Source organism: Rhinolophus sinicus, chromosome 5 (genome assembly GCF_057876585.1).
Source record: "Rhinolophus sinicus isolate RSI-liver-muscle chromosome 5, RSI-T2T, whole genome shotgun sequence".
Taxonomy (NCBI): domain Eukaryota; kingdom Metazoa; phylum Chordata; class Mammalia; order Chiroptera; family Rhinolophidae; genus Rhinolophus; species Rhinolophus sinicus.
In genome coordinates, this window is record NC_142505.1 from 77,421,320 (window position 1) to 77,438,322 (window position 17,003).

A 17,003-nucleotide genomic window follows, 5' to 3' on the forward strand; every position below is an offset into this window, starting at 1 on the left:
CTTTTTGCAAGAGCTGACCATTATAACAGGAATTAGCTTATGAGACACTCCAGCTAGGACTGAACTCTTGCTACCTTCCCCACTAAAACCAGGACAAATGGAAAACAAGCTTACTTCCTGAGCATAAAGGGAATCTGGGATCCACAAGTAGTCACAGGGGTTGGCAAACTTTTTGTGTGAAAGGCCAGAGTAAACATTTTAGGCTTTTGGTCAAATACAGTCTCTGTGTGTATATTTTTTAACAATCCTTTTAAAATGTAAAAACCATTTTTAGACTGCAAAAAACAGGCTGCGGGCTAGATTTCACCCATACACAGGCTGTACATAGTTTGCCATTTCTGGTGTAGACAACAAATGGGAATTCCTGTGAGACAGCATATGGGACTTTATGAAATAAGGTAGATTTGGGGCAAATAAGGGGTGAAGTAAAGGCAAACTACTGTCAAGTAATAACCTGAGCCATAACATCTCAACAGTAAACATGAAGAGAACACAATAAGGCTACATGTGAATACAGATGAGGCTGAGAAAGGAAGAAAAAAGGAAGCACAAGGAGGAAAAAACAAAAATAAATTGTGAGCTACCGTGTTTCCCCGAAAATAAGACCAGGTCTTATATTAATTTTTGCTCTAAAAGACGCATTAGGGCTTACTTTCCAGTTAGGTCTTATTTTCGGGGAAACACAGTATCTCAAGCCATCAAGAAAACTCCACTGTACTGCAGGGGAGAGGCTGGAAACAATGGCAGTGCAGTTTCGGGTGCCTAAGTACACCAGTTAAGCACGGAAGCAATGGCTCCAGTGAACCTTTCAATGACAATGAGAAGAGACAAAAGTCTGTCAGAACCCTATTGTTGTCAGCAGCCTCCAGTGAGATAGGACAGGAACTGTTGACAAGTCTTTTGCAGTTGAAGAACCATACATAAATTTAACTCATTTAATATTAAGTGAAGAGACACATTTAATACACAAAAGCAAACCATTTACTACCTACTATGTAACTTACTTTTTATTGAAAGTATCTTGCATTCATGATGGATGCTTTCTGGGTTTTGCAACACGTTAATGTTAAAAGTTAAATTTTCTTTACATGCAAGTAGTGTAAATAGTTTTCCCCACATGGGATCACTGATGATAAAAAGATGACATACCACAAGGGTTGTCTTTTTTTAATTGAAAAGCTGTCTAGTTATATTTCCCCCTAAACTACAAACTGAGTAGTAACTGAGTCTCTAGCCAACACATTCAAAGCTGAGAGAATTAAAAATGCAAAAACAAGTCCTCAGGTCCAATTAGGGGAGTCCTACTACATACGCGCTAACCAATACCAGTGGTGCTCCCTGACTCCAGGAAGCTGGATGACATCCTAATAACCCCCCGTCAGAACATTTACCTCAAGAAGGCTTTTTCCAGCTTCCAAACTCATGAATAAAGATAATACGTTGTTAATTCTATTTCAGAAAACTTTTGCAAGTTGTTTTATTTACAATGCCAACTTTTAAAAGGTCACTAAACTAAAGTTAACTGGACAACAAACTAGGCAGAAATCGCTTTACAGAAAGAGGGAAAGCCCAAAATGCCACTTTCTATAGCGAACCCACAGTTCAGTTTTATTCAGAGCAAAGGAAAAAGAAACTTTTGATCATACTGGAAGAAACTCAGCCATAGGTTTGGAATCTGTACCCAAACTACACATGCAATGAGGACAACATTCTGCTAATACAATTGATTTGCTGCTGCATTTGTCTACTGTTTATCTAATATTAACAATTATAAACAGAGCAGTGCAACTAGTATTTGGAACAATCCTTACAGTGTTACAGTGTCAGGCACAACTTTTCACTTCTCTTCACACCACTGGTTCTCTTTGCGTACCTAGAAGAAGAGATGGACATAAGGAAGTGCCTTAAGGAGTCTTTCCTAAGACTGCTACCTAATAATTCAATAACCTACAAGGTGGGTCAGATGGAGAACTGGAAAAAAAGCAAAGCAAGTGGGGCAATTACAGCTTCAGTCACCAGAGCCAACAGAGCAAATTCAAATAGTTCATTCACATTATTTCAGCTGTAGCTGTGTCAACCAAATCATTCTGACCTAGTCATTCCCTTCTTCCCCATTCACTAAGTTGCTCAGAAGTACCCTAGCATACAACCACCATAGGTCCTGCTTTTCTGAAGTTACTTACGGCTTACATGTAAGGTACCAGGTGACAAAACTAGTAACTGCTAAGAAGTAAGTATCAAAGAGCACCTTTGGTTGAAAACTAATTGTTCTTATGCTTATAAAAAAGCAGTATCATTTAAGTGTTGAGACTCACAGAGACAGTCCCGTCTCTAAATAAAGAGTATTTTAGGGATACAAAAGGTACCTATTATACCTCAAGTAAAGTCAAGACTCCTTGATACAGGTACTTCTTTTCCTGTCATGGTAAGGTTTTATTCTCTTTTAAAAAGCATGTGATCCAGAACAAGCTGTGGGTAGCTGCTACCTACCTGGGCTTCCTCTTCTTCAGTGAAGTCATTTTTGATATTGAAGGTCTTGCGAATCTCCTCAGGAGTTTTCCCCTTGATCATATTGGCAACAGTCTTGCATGTAACATCAAGCAAACCTTTGATGTCTAAGTAGTTTGCAGCCTGTAAAGTGATTGTTTTCATTAAAGTACACTTGATGTTTTAAAGTAAATCCAAAGTTAGTGACTGACAATCCATATCTAATTAAACTTAAAATGCTAGTTAATTTTAAGAAATTAAATGGAGAAGAATTAATCGTACAAGTTATTCTCTGAAAGATATCTGTACGTCCTTTGTTATAGCTCTATAATACGGAGCCCTTGTGCTACCTTAGGCAAACTATATACACTACCTCATATGTTAAAGAATGGCCACTACTGCTGTGTGTGTTTGAGTGTACATAAGCACATGCCAAATCCTGACAAAAATATTTAAATAATTAAAACATAAGCAGTTATAGCATTACCTTTTATTGATCTTCTGAAAAAATCAGCTTTTGCTTTCTTTGATTTTTCTGTTTTCCCATTTTCTATTGATTTCTGCTCTTTACCATTCGCTTCAGGTTTAATTTCATCTTTTGAGGTTTCTTAAGGCAAAAGCTTAGATGACTGATTTGAGACTTTTCTTCTTTTCCAATGTAAGTGTTTAGTTATCAATTCCTTTCTAATACTACTATAGCTACATCTCACAGATTTTCATGTGTTGTTTAATTCCATTCAGTTCAAAACACTAATTTTTATTTTGATTTCTTCTTTGACTGGACGGTTACTGAGAAGATGTTAGTTTTTAAATATCTGCAGATTTTCCAGATAGCTTTCTGTTACTGACTGTTAAAATTAGTAATTTGTGATCAGAAAACACATACAGTGGTACCTCGGTTTTCGAACATAATCAGTTCTGGAAGACCGTTCAAGTTCTGAAACATTCGAAAACAGCTGACAGCTAGGCCTCAGGATGTTGCACTCAGTGGAAGCCGCGTGACACGTTCAACTTCCGAGGCGTGTTCGAAAACCGAATCATTTGCTTTACCAAAATATTCGTCAATGGAGACGTTTGAAAACCGAGGTACTACTGTACTTTGTGTGACTTGAATCATTTCAAACTTAGAGATTTGTTTTATGGCACAGAACATGTGTACCTTTGTTGTATACACTTGAAAAAAAAAAGTATTCTGTTGTCATTAGATGTAATGTTCTATAAATATCAATTAGGACAAGTTGGTAGATAGTGTTATTCAAGTCTTCGATATCCTTACTGATTTCTCTGTCCACTTGTTTTATCAATTATTTAGAAACAGGTGTTGAAATTTCCAACTATCATTGTGGATTTGCTTATCTATTATCCTTTGAGTTCTATTGTTTTTTCTGTTTAACTTTTTGGAAGTTCTGCTTTTAGGCAGATAAAATTAGTAATGAACTGATCCCTTTATCATTATGTAATGCCCCTCTTTAATCCTGGTAATATTCTTTCCTCTGAAATCTACTTTATAATATAGTCACTCCAGTTTTCTTTTAATTAATGTTAGAATAATATATATTTTTCCACCCTTTAAACCTAGTTCTGTCATTATCTTTAAAGAGAACTTTTTGTAGACAGTATAGTGGTCTTGATTTATTTATCCAATGTGATAATCTCTACCTTTTAATTGTGGTATTTAGACCATTTACATGTAATGTGATTATTGATATGTAGATTTAAATACAGCACTGCAATTTGAGTTCATAGAGTGTTAAAATTCAATATTAATCAATTTAATAAATTTAACTCTATAAGAAGTGCCAAAGGCTCTGAACTAGAGAAATCTTATAGTATGCATTAAAAACATACCAGAATAAGCTCAAAAAGTGTTCCTTGGTCAACTTTCAGGAATTCTTGGTCCCAAACAGGGATATCATCTGTTCGCTTCTCTTTGTTTTCATCATCCTCAGGAGGTGGAGGGTCATCCTTATGGTGGGTGCACCACTGAATGACCTACAATAACAACAAAAATTCATTCCTCTGTGGCATTTTATTCACACGGTACTCATTCCAGGGCTGGGGCCAGGTTATTCCTACACCAAGCTAAGAACTAGCTAGAAGTTGACTTGAATAATCAAGTTTGTAGCCAAGCTTGAAAAGCAAAAATGAAGCTTGAATCTTCACAACTCTAGACAGTGGGAGATCTTAGATAACCGTGAACCCTGCAGACAGATTACTGTATTTGACCCCATTAAAAAGCTCCTGTGCAAAAAGATACATCGAGTCAGATAGGACAAGGACTGGAAAATACCTACAACATGTACAACCAGCAATGGATTACCCTATAAAATTAAAACTCACTAGAAAGAAATAAACTAAAGCTATGAACAGGCAATTTACACAAGAAATCCAAATAGTCAAATTGGAAGAAATGCTCAGCATCATTAGATGCAAAACTAACACTATGGTCAGATGCAACTACTTTAGACTACCAAATTAGATTAATTAATCTTAAAAACCAACAAATTATTGGCAATAGTGTGAGAGTAACAAACTCTTCTACTGGAGAGTGTAAATTAGAGTAACTCCTTTGAAAAGTAATCTACTATAATCTAGTGAAGCTGAGTATGTACATACATTATGACCAAGCAATTCTAAATACCCACACACATGCACAAGACTATTCAATGTAATACCAAAGCAGAAAAAGCTCAAATATTCTCTTACTAGGGGACTGAATACATTATAGTTAAAGTGTCAGGAAGCTGATCAGCTAGTCTATGTGTCCCATCACAAAGACCAAAATCAACAACAAAAGTGTTAAGCTGTACAATCTAGGTAGTAGGTAAATCGTTGTTTGCTGTATAATTCAACTCTTCTGGATCATCAAAATTTTTTCATAGTATAACGTTGGGGGTTACTAACAATGCTGAGAGATAATGGCAGAGCCAAGGAATTATACCTCCAGGATGCAAAAAAGGGGAAAGAACTATTTCTAGAAGGAAAAGCCAAGCATAAAGGGGCTTTAATGAAATAAACAAGAGCTTTTTAAGAAGTATTTCAGTTGTGTAAGAAAGAAACAGCAATTAGTATTTGTTTATGTAGGCATGAAAAAACTCAAGGATATGTAAGAAATTAATGCTGATTATTATTTATGGAGGTTTCTGGTCAGATAAGAGACGAGATTTCATATCTTTTTAGTTTTGGGATCATGTGATTATTCAATACACTTCCTTTAAATATTCGTAAGTAATAGTGCAAATAGGTTAAAAAGAATTATTCTCAGAAGTGGCCGTGTATCACCCAGACCATCAACTCTGACCTTCTTTACTATCTCTTTGCTTGTTCACTATGCTCTAGCCGCCTCAAAAGGTAGGGCATGATCTTGTCTTAGAGTCAATATACTTGCTCCTACTGCCAGAATTCTTTTCCCCCACATAGTCTTTGTTCAAAGATCATCCTCTCAGTAAAGCATTTCCTGCCCATCTTTCTCTTTATAATAATTAACTCTCCACCTACCAACCCACTTTTACGTCACAGCTCTTCCATCTGATATATTCTTTATCTTGTAAGTTTCCGGCACACCTTTACAATGTAAACTCCGTAAGGACAGAGATTTTTGTCTCTTTGGTTCATCGCTGTACCTCCCTCACCTAAAACTTGCCTGAGGAGGCGGCGGAAGGGGGGGGATTGCCTGGTATTTGAATGATTGCAAGCCAAAGTCCTTTTAGAAGCATTTTACATTAGTACTATAAAATAGAATGTTAATGGCAAGACAACACCCAGAAGCCAGAAAGCAGCACTAACTAGATAAAATATAAAGTTTCAAAGCCATAAAATACTATGAATTGACATGAGACAAGCAAACTGGAAGAAACTCTACATAAAACTCCTATAAAAAGCCTACTAGACTACAAAACGGATGAACCTTGAAAACATTATGCTAAGTGATATAAGCCAGACAAAAAAGGACAAATATTGTATGATCCCATTTATATGAGATACCCAGAATAGTCAAATTCAGAGACAGAAAACAGAATAGTGGTTACAAGGGGCTGGAGGGAGGGGGTAATCGGGAGTTTATTATTTAATGGGCGCGTAGTTTTAGCATGAAATGATGAAAAGATCTCCAGAATACCTTCAGTTCTGGAGATGGTTAATGGTGGTGATTGCACAACATTAAGTAAATGTACTTCATTTAGGCCACTGAATTATACACTTAAAATGGTAAATTTTATGTTGTGTATATCTTACCACAATTTACAAAAAAAAAAAAAAGCACATTAGAAAGATGGGCAAAGGAAAACTGACAATGCAGAAAATATAAATGGCAAATAACACATATAAAAAATGTTTAAGCTTAGAGGAAGAATCGCGTAAATCTAGGGCAATTAAACAGACTGGTAAAATGCCAATCGTGGCAAGAGTATAGAAACATGCAGTGCAGTTGCATCTCATACCAGGGTCAAAAGAAAGCAGAAGATGAAACTGTACATGGTCAATGACCTCTGAAACACCCTTTAGGAAGGAGCCAACTGGAGTTAACCATTCCATCTCTAAGCCTAGCAAGTTTTCTTCCCAATGTGGAAACTGGTTGCTGTTTCTTCAGATGAGAACCCAACTGAAATAGCTGGCTCTGTTAAGGAGCCAGGTGCCCTGAACCACTAAAATCCTATTCAATGTGGAGAGCTGTGTATGCTTAGACACAAAGTAAGGTGATCAACTGAAAAAACAAAAACGAAAGTACATCTCTTATTCTCAAGCTCCCTTTGAGCCACACCCATTCAGTGGACAAACAATACAAAAACATGTCCTTTTTGCTAAGCACATACTATTATATTTCATTAATTTAAATGTGTTAATGAAAAAGACTAGACAACTCAAATATTCACAGAGCCTTGTTAAATAAACTACAACAAACATTTAGCGTCCTAATTATACTACGTAGAGTTTTGTTTCTTTCTTTAAAAAGGAAACTACCTCTGTATCAATACAGAAAGATCGCCAGGATGTTGTTACGTGAAAACAATACATGTACGTATGTAGCTTGCTACCTCACCTTTTTTAATATCGCTGCATTAACATTCGGTAGAGGAACTGGGTCATCATCACCTTCATCATCCATTCCCAAATCTAGGAAAACCAGAAGAGAGCTGCCATTATTTCCTAACTCCATTATAACAATTTATACCAACCAGGCTATTTCTCAAACAAGTAACTTGCAAGACATGTTGTCTGAAGGACTACATAAAACGTACTTTATTAAGTTTAGTTCTTTTAACAGCATTTAAAAATTGGTGGTTCCTAACAAGTCCATGAACCACCCAAAATTAGATAAAGTTTTGAGTAGACAAATATGGGAATATGGTATCAAAGAGTTCGTAACTGTGAGAAAAATGATTTAATAAGTGTAATTGAGATGACTGGGCAGCCATTTGGAAAAAGAAATAAAGCCGGACCTTCATCCTTATTCTTTATACTAAACTCTCTAGATGGATTGCATTTAGAAAAATAAAACAATGACAAAGTATATTACAAGTAATAGAACCTCACACAACAGATCATGCAGCCACTGACGAAAACAAAGCAGGCAGTTCCACACATACTTGTATAATTTCAAGATTAAAGTTTTTTAAAGCCAGATATAAAAGATGTTATCTGAACAAAAATGGGATATACTTATATATTTATATTTAAAAACGCTCCAGAAAGATACATAAGGAACTGTTAACAATATTATGTCTAGGGAAGTTAAAGAATGTGGGTTGAGACTTAGTATCAGGGCATATACCCTTTAGTGTTATTCATCACACACATATTACCTAAAATTTTGAATCTACAGGTTTTTCTGGTAAAAAGGCCTCACTTCCAGATTCTCATAGTAGTTGATGAACTCCAAAGATAAAACTTAACATAAAAATCCATTGCTACTTAAAGATTCTAAATAATATTTTTTCAAACCAAATGGGCCCATCCTTCAGTTTCTACAAGACTACAAAGCGCTGCCAAAGAAAGTTACTTAATAGTTAAGTTAGCATGTACCAAGACTGGAGGTCAAAAGTTACTACAGTGCTATACTGACTGTAGCAGACTATCAGTTATATTGACATGGTCAGTGTTGAGTCAAACATTTGAGTCCTTGATATATCCAGGTACTGTCCTAGGCCGTGGAGACTCAGGAAGGAATACAGAAGGACGGGAAGAACTGTTGCAAATTTAGATAGAGTTGATCAGGGTGCCTCAATGAGAAGGTAGCATTTTAGTGAAATCTTAAAAGAGGAGAGAATACATAATTAAAGGAAATGGCAAATGCAAATGCCTTCTAACAGGAGTGTCGGGCATATTCTAAAAACACTAAGGAACCTAGTGTTGCTAGAGTAGGATTAGCAAGGGTGAATAGACAGATAAGATCAATAATGGGGCCAATAGTAATAGGTCCTTCTATTACTGCATTTTAGCTACTGTATTAGGAAGAGATGGTACAGAGCACGGGGTAAAGAGGGAAACCAATTATGGGGCTAGCAATAATCCAGGTACGAGATGGTGGCCTAGACAAGGTTTATAGCTATGGAAGAGGAAAGAAACAGCCCAATTCAATAAGCACTTTAAAGATAGAGGCAATATGACCTGCCAATAGATGGGAAGTAGAATGTGAAAGGAGTCAGGGAAGACTAAGGTTTATGACATGAGGAACAAGATGGATGGAGCTGCCATTAACTGAGATGGGGGAAGGCTGTCACAGAACTATGATTTTGGAGGGCAGGGAATCAAGAACTCTAGTTTCCTAAGTTTGATATATCAATTAGATATTGAAGGGTAGACCAAGTGGTTAAATACGCAAACCTAAAAATCAAAAGAAGAGATCAGAACTGTAGGTAAGTTTGGGAATTAGTGTATAGGTGATTTGTAACACTATGAGTCTAGACGAGATGACCAAGGAAACGACCGAGGAGATGAACAGTGAAGAGGTCTAATGATTAAGCAAGCCCTGGGGAACTGCAAGCTTTAAAGATAGGGAGACAGAAGGCTGTGAGGTAACTAATAAGTATCCTGGAAGCCAAAAGTAGAAGAGAATGATCAACTCTCAAATGATGTCAACAGGTCTAAACAAGAAATGAAACAGATGATACAACATGGAGGTCAATGAACTTAACATGCAGCTTCAAGGGAGTATAGATTCAAAAAGTATCTTATTATTTTCCAGTATGGATGGAGTCACCTGTCTCCCCTCTCCTCCTTCCCACCAAGGTCTTGCCCTGATCCCATCTCTTGCCTAGAGTAAAACTATAAAATGGTAATATCTCAACTTCGATCAACCCACTTACTTATGTTTTCCTGAATTAGTATATTTTTAATCAGAGGGGAGAGAAAAAAGTTACACTATGCAAAATACTTGGGTTTGGGGAAGATTTAGAGGAAACATAATACAAAAGACCAGTTTGTTTAGATCCCAAATGTTATTTGGAAGAAGGCTTAAGTCACATGAAAAATAAGTGCCTTATGGTTGTAAAGGATTACTCCTCTAACATTTAAACTAAGGATTTGCTTTTTCTTTTTCTTTTTTCTTTTAGGCTGAATGTACAACAGTCGTTCCTTTAAGCTATTTAGTTTCAAGGACTTCTGAAAAACACCCGTATCCTGATACCACACCCTGGACCTGAACAAATCAGTCAGTCCACCTGTACACAAGCCAAGATTTCCACTTCTGATTGTCCTATAAGGGTTTTATTTTTGTTTTCTAAGTCTCACACACACACACACACACACACACACACACACACACACGCACGCGCGCACCATAACTAGAGATACTGCAGATGCAAAACAAGGAAAGCAGTAAGTTGCCAAATTCAATAGACTCCAGTTCTCAAGAGGCTAAAATTCTGTATAAACCATTGGTACTTAAGATAAGGCCCAAATGCTGTGGAGGAAATGAATCATTTAACTGTTGCTGTCTATCAGTGCACTTGATTACGTGATCAAAGTTGGTGTGGAAAACCTTCAAGAAGCCCTATGTTCTTACGTTGGCAAATGCTTCTTTGAAGCAGCACAGGACAGATTAGTGTGCCAGGCACCTACTAAGATGAAATAAAGAACACTTTCATTGCCAAAGAAAGTATTCAGGCAGCAACTGTGCTATCAGTTTCTAAATCTTCTAGATAAAGCCTTACTCACCTGCCTTTAGGGACTCTTGGATTGCTTTCACACTCTTTTATAAGTGACCATACCATAGGTCTTCATTCAACAGGTACTTGACGAACGAACAGTGACTGTGGGATGTACCAAGGGGTTTACAACTTAATAGAAATGACCTATGTAAGTTACCAGGATACAGGACTGCAAGTGCCACATGATTGGTATTAACTACCAAAAAGAATGATATGTTTAGCTTCTGTCAGCAAACTACGAAAACAGAAGACACACTCTCTACAATTCAGCTTCTGCTTCTAACACACCTAATATCTGCTGCCTGAAGTCCTCTAAATTATTAACTGTGAAATCCTAAGTGACCAGTCTGCAGTATATAAATCTGACAATCACTTTGGTCACCTCAAAATGCCTCCCTCTTCCCTTGGCTTCCAAAAATCCTACTCCACTGACTCTCCACTTCTGACTTCTACACTCCTGCCCCAACATGGCCACCTGCCAACCTCACTTACTTCCACAGATACATATTCTCATAACCCACCATACAAAGTTAAGTGTATTTATCTCTAGGAGTCTACAACTCAGGGACCAAGACCCACATAGTCAACTGCCTATAGACTGTTACAAAGAGCTTTTGAAGGGATCTCAAACACAAACAACACATTTAAGCTCAAAGCCATTTTCTTTCCATTCTTCTCAAACCCTTTCTTTAGCTCTACCAACTACAGCATCACAATCTCATTCCACCCAAAAACCCCAACTAACAACTTCAATTTTACTTTTCTCTAGTCCTCTCTACCTCAGAATGATCTCTCAAAACATCCTAATTCTACTAGATTTGAAATATCACCTCATTAGGACTACGCACTGCAATCTCTCAACAAGCCTGAAGAATAACATCAGCCAAGACGCTCCCACAGCGCCACTTGGCACACAACTTTATTAACGCAGTAATTATACCATGTGACAGCTTGCCTTGCTTGGTGTCTGTATTTCTACTTTGTAAATCCTTCAAGGGCAAAGACCATTTCTCACTCAACTTTTCACCGGCATATATACGAGATATGATTAAAAAATACAGTGAACGTTTCAATTTAAAAAAAATTTATCACAGTAAAAAACACATTGCCATTAATTCCTCCCAAAATACGCCCCCTTGTTTCAAACACTTATGACAACGTTCTTGCTACTTTCTGAAACAGTGCTGGAATTCCTCTTCGGGAGTGTCTTTAGTTGCACTGCCTCGATGTCCTGAATCATTTTGACTTTGGGGAAGAGCCAGAAGTCACACGGTGCCAGATCCGGTGAATAGGGTGGAGGAGAACACACCGTAATGTTTTGATTTGACAGAAATTGCCGTACTCTAAGTGCTATGCGACACGGAGCATCGTCATGATGGAGGATGAAGTAAAGACACGAAAGAGCACTTCCAGAACTGCTTCAGAAAGTGGCAAGAACGATGGGGTAAATGTTCAAAGCAAGGGGGAGTATTTTGAGGGGGATTAAAAACAATGTCTTTTACTGTAATAACTTTTTTCATTTAAACATTTATTGCATTTTTCTATCACACCTCGTAGCTAGCGCTTGGCACATAACTCTTAAGTATCACTTAGGCATCTATAAGCTACAGATCTTGCCTACATAAAAACATTTGATATTTGAGTACTGAAGAACATTCTTACAAAGTTTTTTGTTTTGGGGTCTTTTTTTTTTTTTAACCAATTCTAGAAACTGATTTGTATGTCTCCATACACTATTTATGTCCATTGATAATATTAAAAGATCAATGTTAACTAATAAAAGGTGCAAAATGTTTAAGAGCCTGTTTTTGTACCTTACTTCTTTGTTGTGCTGCACGTACACTTTGCAGCAGTTTCAGAGGAATGACAAAATAGACAAAAGGGAAAACTTGGTTAAAAAAAACAGATATCTACTCAGTTTACAATCTACTCAGTTTACTCCCTCTGTTGAAACAAGGTGCTCTATTTAGCTACATATAGAAGGGATCTCCTTTCCAAAGGCTTAATTTTTGTCATTAGAAATGGTGAATCTATTCTACTTGAAACAGAAATTGGCCATTGTCTGAAGCTTGGGAATCATTTTAATGTTAGCTTATGGTCTTATTTATTTAATAAGGAAAAAAACTTCATTAATTCAGACAATGCAAAAAGGATGGCCTGTATCAAAAAATGCAATTAATATTTCGAATTTAAAAAAGGTACATTTCACCCCTTCATACTCTTGAGCGCTTTGTTACTTGTATAAAGTTGATGTTCACAGGTTATCTCAAACTGCTTATTTCTTCCCCTTTCCCCTGACCCAGGTTTTTAAATAAACTTACCTTCCAACATGGTCTTGATAGTCACAGATTGTTTGGCAATTTCAACATCAACTTCAAATATCTCTCCATCAGAACTCTGCAACTTAATCGAAGGCATCTAAAAAAAGGAATTATATTGAATTTGAAATATAAGAGATTAGTTCTATATGGCATTTCTATAACAGTCTGTTAGAAGCCCTCTATAAGTTATAGTTAATAAACTATCAAATCCTAAGGACCTGTAGTATATAGCCCTGTAAAACACTATAAGTGGTTATTCACAGGCTAACTAGCATACAAGTATTCTTATAACATTTTTTCAAAGTATAATTCCTAGAAACAGAAGCTTTTAAGGTTTGCCCTACTGAACTCATTACTGGTATAAACTTAAGAGTTACATTCCATACTTTTGGTGCAAAATATATGTACAATGGACTTATTTACTCTTTTTGCCTGTCTTTCTGCTCTCACTGAATACTGACTACTCCCATTTGAACAGTTAACTGCCACAACTTACCACCTGCAAACCCGAGGGAGATCAGTCCAAAAAAAAACAAAGCTATCAAATAAGATAACAATTTTCTCCTACTAAGACCTACCAGTGAAAATTGAGTTCCGATCCAAATAGATCAGGATATACTTATTTATGGTTGGTTCAATGCAAGACCACATACTAGAAAATAAAAGATTTAAGAAGAAGCAGATGCCAATCTAATTCCCTAAACCAAATATGGAACTTAAATTTCAGAGTCCTTTTTATCTTTCATTACTGACTGTCCAGGTGTCCAAGTTTAAGATCTGCCAAAATCCTCATAGTAATAACCTATTACTTGCTCCAAAAGTGTATTTATTAACTCAGATCAATTATGAATCATTGGCAAAAAGACACCTTATATAAAAGTTAATTAAGCAATTAACTTCAAAGGACCTGAGTTCTGGGAAAAAACAAAAACAAAAACACCTCTTTAAACTTAACAGTTCTAAGCCAGCAACTTCTTAACCATCTTCAGATTCTTGGGGAGGTTAGGGGAGGGGGGTAGGGCAGCAATACCTGACTAAAAAGGTTAATTCAAAACCTTTTCAAATTTCAAGTATAGATTTTAAAGGCCTGTGCTCCTGAGGTATTCATAATCCTGTGATGCCACCATTAACTTCAAAGTGGAGCATTTGGCATTTAAAACATCCATGGCACCAATTTTAGGTTCAAAGACTTAAGACTCATTAAATCAGTTAAAATATTCATTCAGCTTTTCCCAGACAATGATCTCCATCCCCCAACAGACAAGCTGTTAGGGAAAGGAAGCAAAAAGGTAAAGCTATGTTTTAAAACTAGGGGTTGAAATATCCTGCTTTCACTCATCCATGGTTGGAAAGAATCGAATTTCACTTTTCAGTTCACAAATATGTCTGCTTCTCCATGTTGTCCAGTGCTCGCCAATAACGCAGAGGGCCCAGAGCAGAGGACCTTCCCCATGACAAGGCAATAACAAAAGATATTCCCAAAACAAATATTTTAATGTGAGCCCAATTTTTAATCACAAAATATTCTGTTCTTTTTATGTTCTATAGTACTGGAATGAACATTCCAGAATCACAAGTCTGGCAATGCAGGTGATAAAATTACCTTTAAGCAAGACGACCATTTCATATTTCTTTCAAACTCAATAAATAGCAAGATCTGCTTAGTCATAGTTAAATTTGTGTATTAGGTTACTCTTAAGGGAGTTGAGATCTTATTAAATAGCACGGAGGCAATCGGCTCATCTGTAATTTGATGCACTTTGTAACCCTAAACTTAATATTCAAAAAGAACTTTTTTAGTGTTATACAGCTGGAATTCAGCGCAAAATTTTTAGGTAGCAATAGACGAAATTTTGATTGACATGCTTCCAAGACCATTCCTTCAATTCTTTAGACTCCTGGTCTTGGAAATTAAATCACCCTCCATGGCTGGCATGAAGTGGATTCTATCAACATCATAAAGAAAAAAACTGTGTTTTAAGTGACCCGAAATTCTGACACCTTTCAGAAGGCAGTGGAGAAGCCTGCATTGCTCTATGACACAGATACGTTCTATTGTGACGCTCTGATAAAAAATTCATGACCCCAAAACCCAAACCTTAAGTCTCCATAAAAGAGAACCAAAGCAGGACACCTGGAGTTACGTTTTACAGAGTTAGAGCCCCTAAAAGTCACACCATACTACACGATGGTATCTACTATTTTAATAGCTGCTTCAGCAAAGCCAGCCTGTGGCAAAATAATAGAAATATTCAGAAGGAGCAGGCGGCTATCTGCAAATATTCGGCCCCAGATCAGTTATCGAGGACCGAGGACTAGTGGCGCCAGAGACAAGGGAAAGAAGATGGGAGCCAGATTCAAAATCCCCGGGACTACCACCGCCACACTCCCTCCGACACCAAAACAAACACAGACGCACCCATGCTCACGACAGCCAGGGGACCTTCCACTAAAAACCCCACCGCCACCCCCAACCTGGGTCCCCGGGGCCGACAGGCTCAAAGCCAAGGGAGGCCCCGGGCCGCAGTCTGGGCCTTGCAGCCGAGCTCCGCGCCGGCCGACGCTTGCTCTGTGCTAAAAAGGCCCAATCCCGGGCTCAGCTCGCACTTCTCCCGCCCGCCCGCCCGCCCGCCCGGGCGCCCAAAGGGAGTCGTGACGACGCGCGGCCAGAAGAGACCTCGCCGAGGGGAGGGGTGAAAGAACGGGGCCCGCCGGCAGCTCCCAGAGAACCAGATCAGAAACGGGTTCCACCGGGCCTGAGGGCCAGGCCCAGGTGCCTCCCGCCTCGGGCAGGTCAAAGCCGCAGCGGTGCGGCCACTCAGCTGGCAATTCGCGACGCCACCACCCATTCAAGCTCGGTGAGCGGCTACTCACGATGCTCGGTCTCTACGAGACAGCGGGCCGTAGGCTGACGAGAGCGGGGCGGCGTCAGCAGACACACGAAAGAAAAAAGGTAGAGAACAAGGCCACTCCAGCGGCGCGGCGCGGCGTCGGCCTTTATAGGAGCGGCGCAGGCGCCAAGGACCCCGGGGCCCGTGGCGTCACAGAGCCGGCGAAGCTGGCCGCGGAGTTCGCCTGACGGCAGGCGGAGGAAAAGGTGGGGGGGCGGGCCCAGGGCGCCGGAGGGGCGGGGCCGGGCGGAGGGGCGGCGGGCACGGCGGGGAGGGGGAGGGACTTGATTCTTACCGCCACTCTCAAAAGAGCTGCTTGCGGTTCTCATAGGGAACGGGGTATTGGATGGGTGGGGTACTCCGCGGCCTGCCAGGGTCCTTCAGGCAGGGGCTGTCCTAAGCCAAATGAAAGACCCCAGTCCTGACAAGGCTAGAAACTGTTAGTGTGTGCGCAGAGCGTAGGGTTGGTCCTTGGAGGGGCTGCGGCTCGCTTTCCAAGATGGTGTATTGGGGCTCAAAGAAAGAAGGTAGCTGGGTTTTGCAGTCACTGCTCTAAGAGTCTACTCAGGGCCTCATTGTCCTCCACTGAACCTAACATGAGTTAGCTCACTGTCCGCAATAACCCATGAGGACATTACCCCTTTTCTCTTTTAGATGTGAAGGAACAGGTTCCCAACGGTTCAGTGGCAGAGAGAGCCAGGACGTGATCCTTACTACAGTTTGGTGCTCTTAACCCATATTTCTTACCATCGATTTCCGAAGAGGCTTCCAGGCCTAAAACAACTATTGTTGCAGGGAAACCCCAAGTCGTTCAGCAGACGCGTGTTGAGCCCCGTGTGTGCGCGAGGCACAGGGCTGGGGATTCGGCCGTGAGCCCGACAGCCAGGCTGCAGCCCGGACAGAACTCTTGTATGGGATGCCCCCTGAACGCTGTCATAGGGCCCATAGGCTGAGGCCAACTCTAAAGGAAAGGGGTTGGTCCGAAAATCCCCCCCGCACCCAGTCAGGGACTTTACCCGCCGCTACCCTGTTCTGCTTAGGGGACATTGCCACCCCTCCCTAAGAGACTAAGGCGCCCGGCTCACCTAACCAACAGGCACGTGATGGTATTCCTGACGCCAGGGAGACAAAAGACACTTCCACACAGGGCCCCTTAA

The 17,003-nt window shown here is 39.3% G+C and overlaps 1 protein-coding gene across 1 annotated transcript; it reads right to left on the reverse strand.

Annotated features, from left to right (window-relative positions):
• Positions 1-980: 980 nt before the first annotated feature.
• Positions 981-15,989, reverse strand: SKP1 (S-phase kinase associated protein 1). Its single transcript, XM_019740395.3, has 6 exons — positions 15,830-15,989; positions 12,956-13,052; positions 7,526-7,599; positions 4,336-4,479; positions 2,491-2,631; positions 981-1,873 (listed from the first exon to the last, which is right to left on the reverse strand). Exons 2-6 carry the CDS (start codon positions 13,050-13,052, stop codon positions 1,838-1,840), a joined length of 492 nt encoding a protein of 163 aa, XP_019595954.1. The 5' UTR covers positions 15,830-15,989; the 3' UTR covers positions 981-1,837.
• Between the last annotated feature and the right edge of the window lie 1,014 nt (positions 15,990-17,003).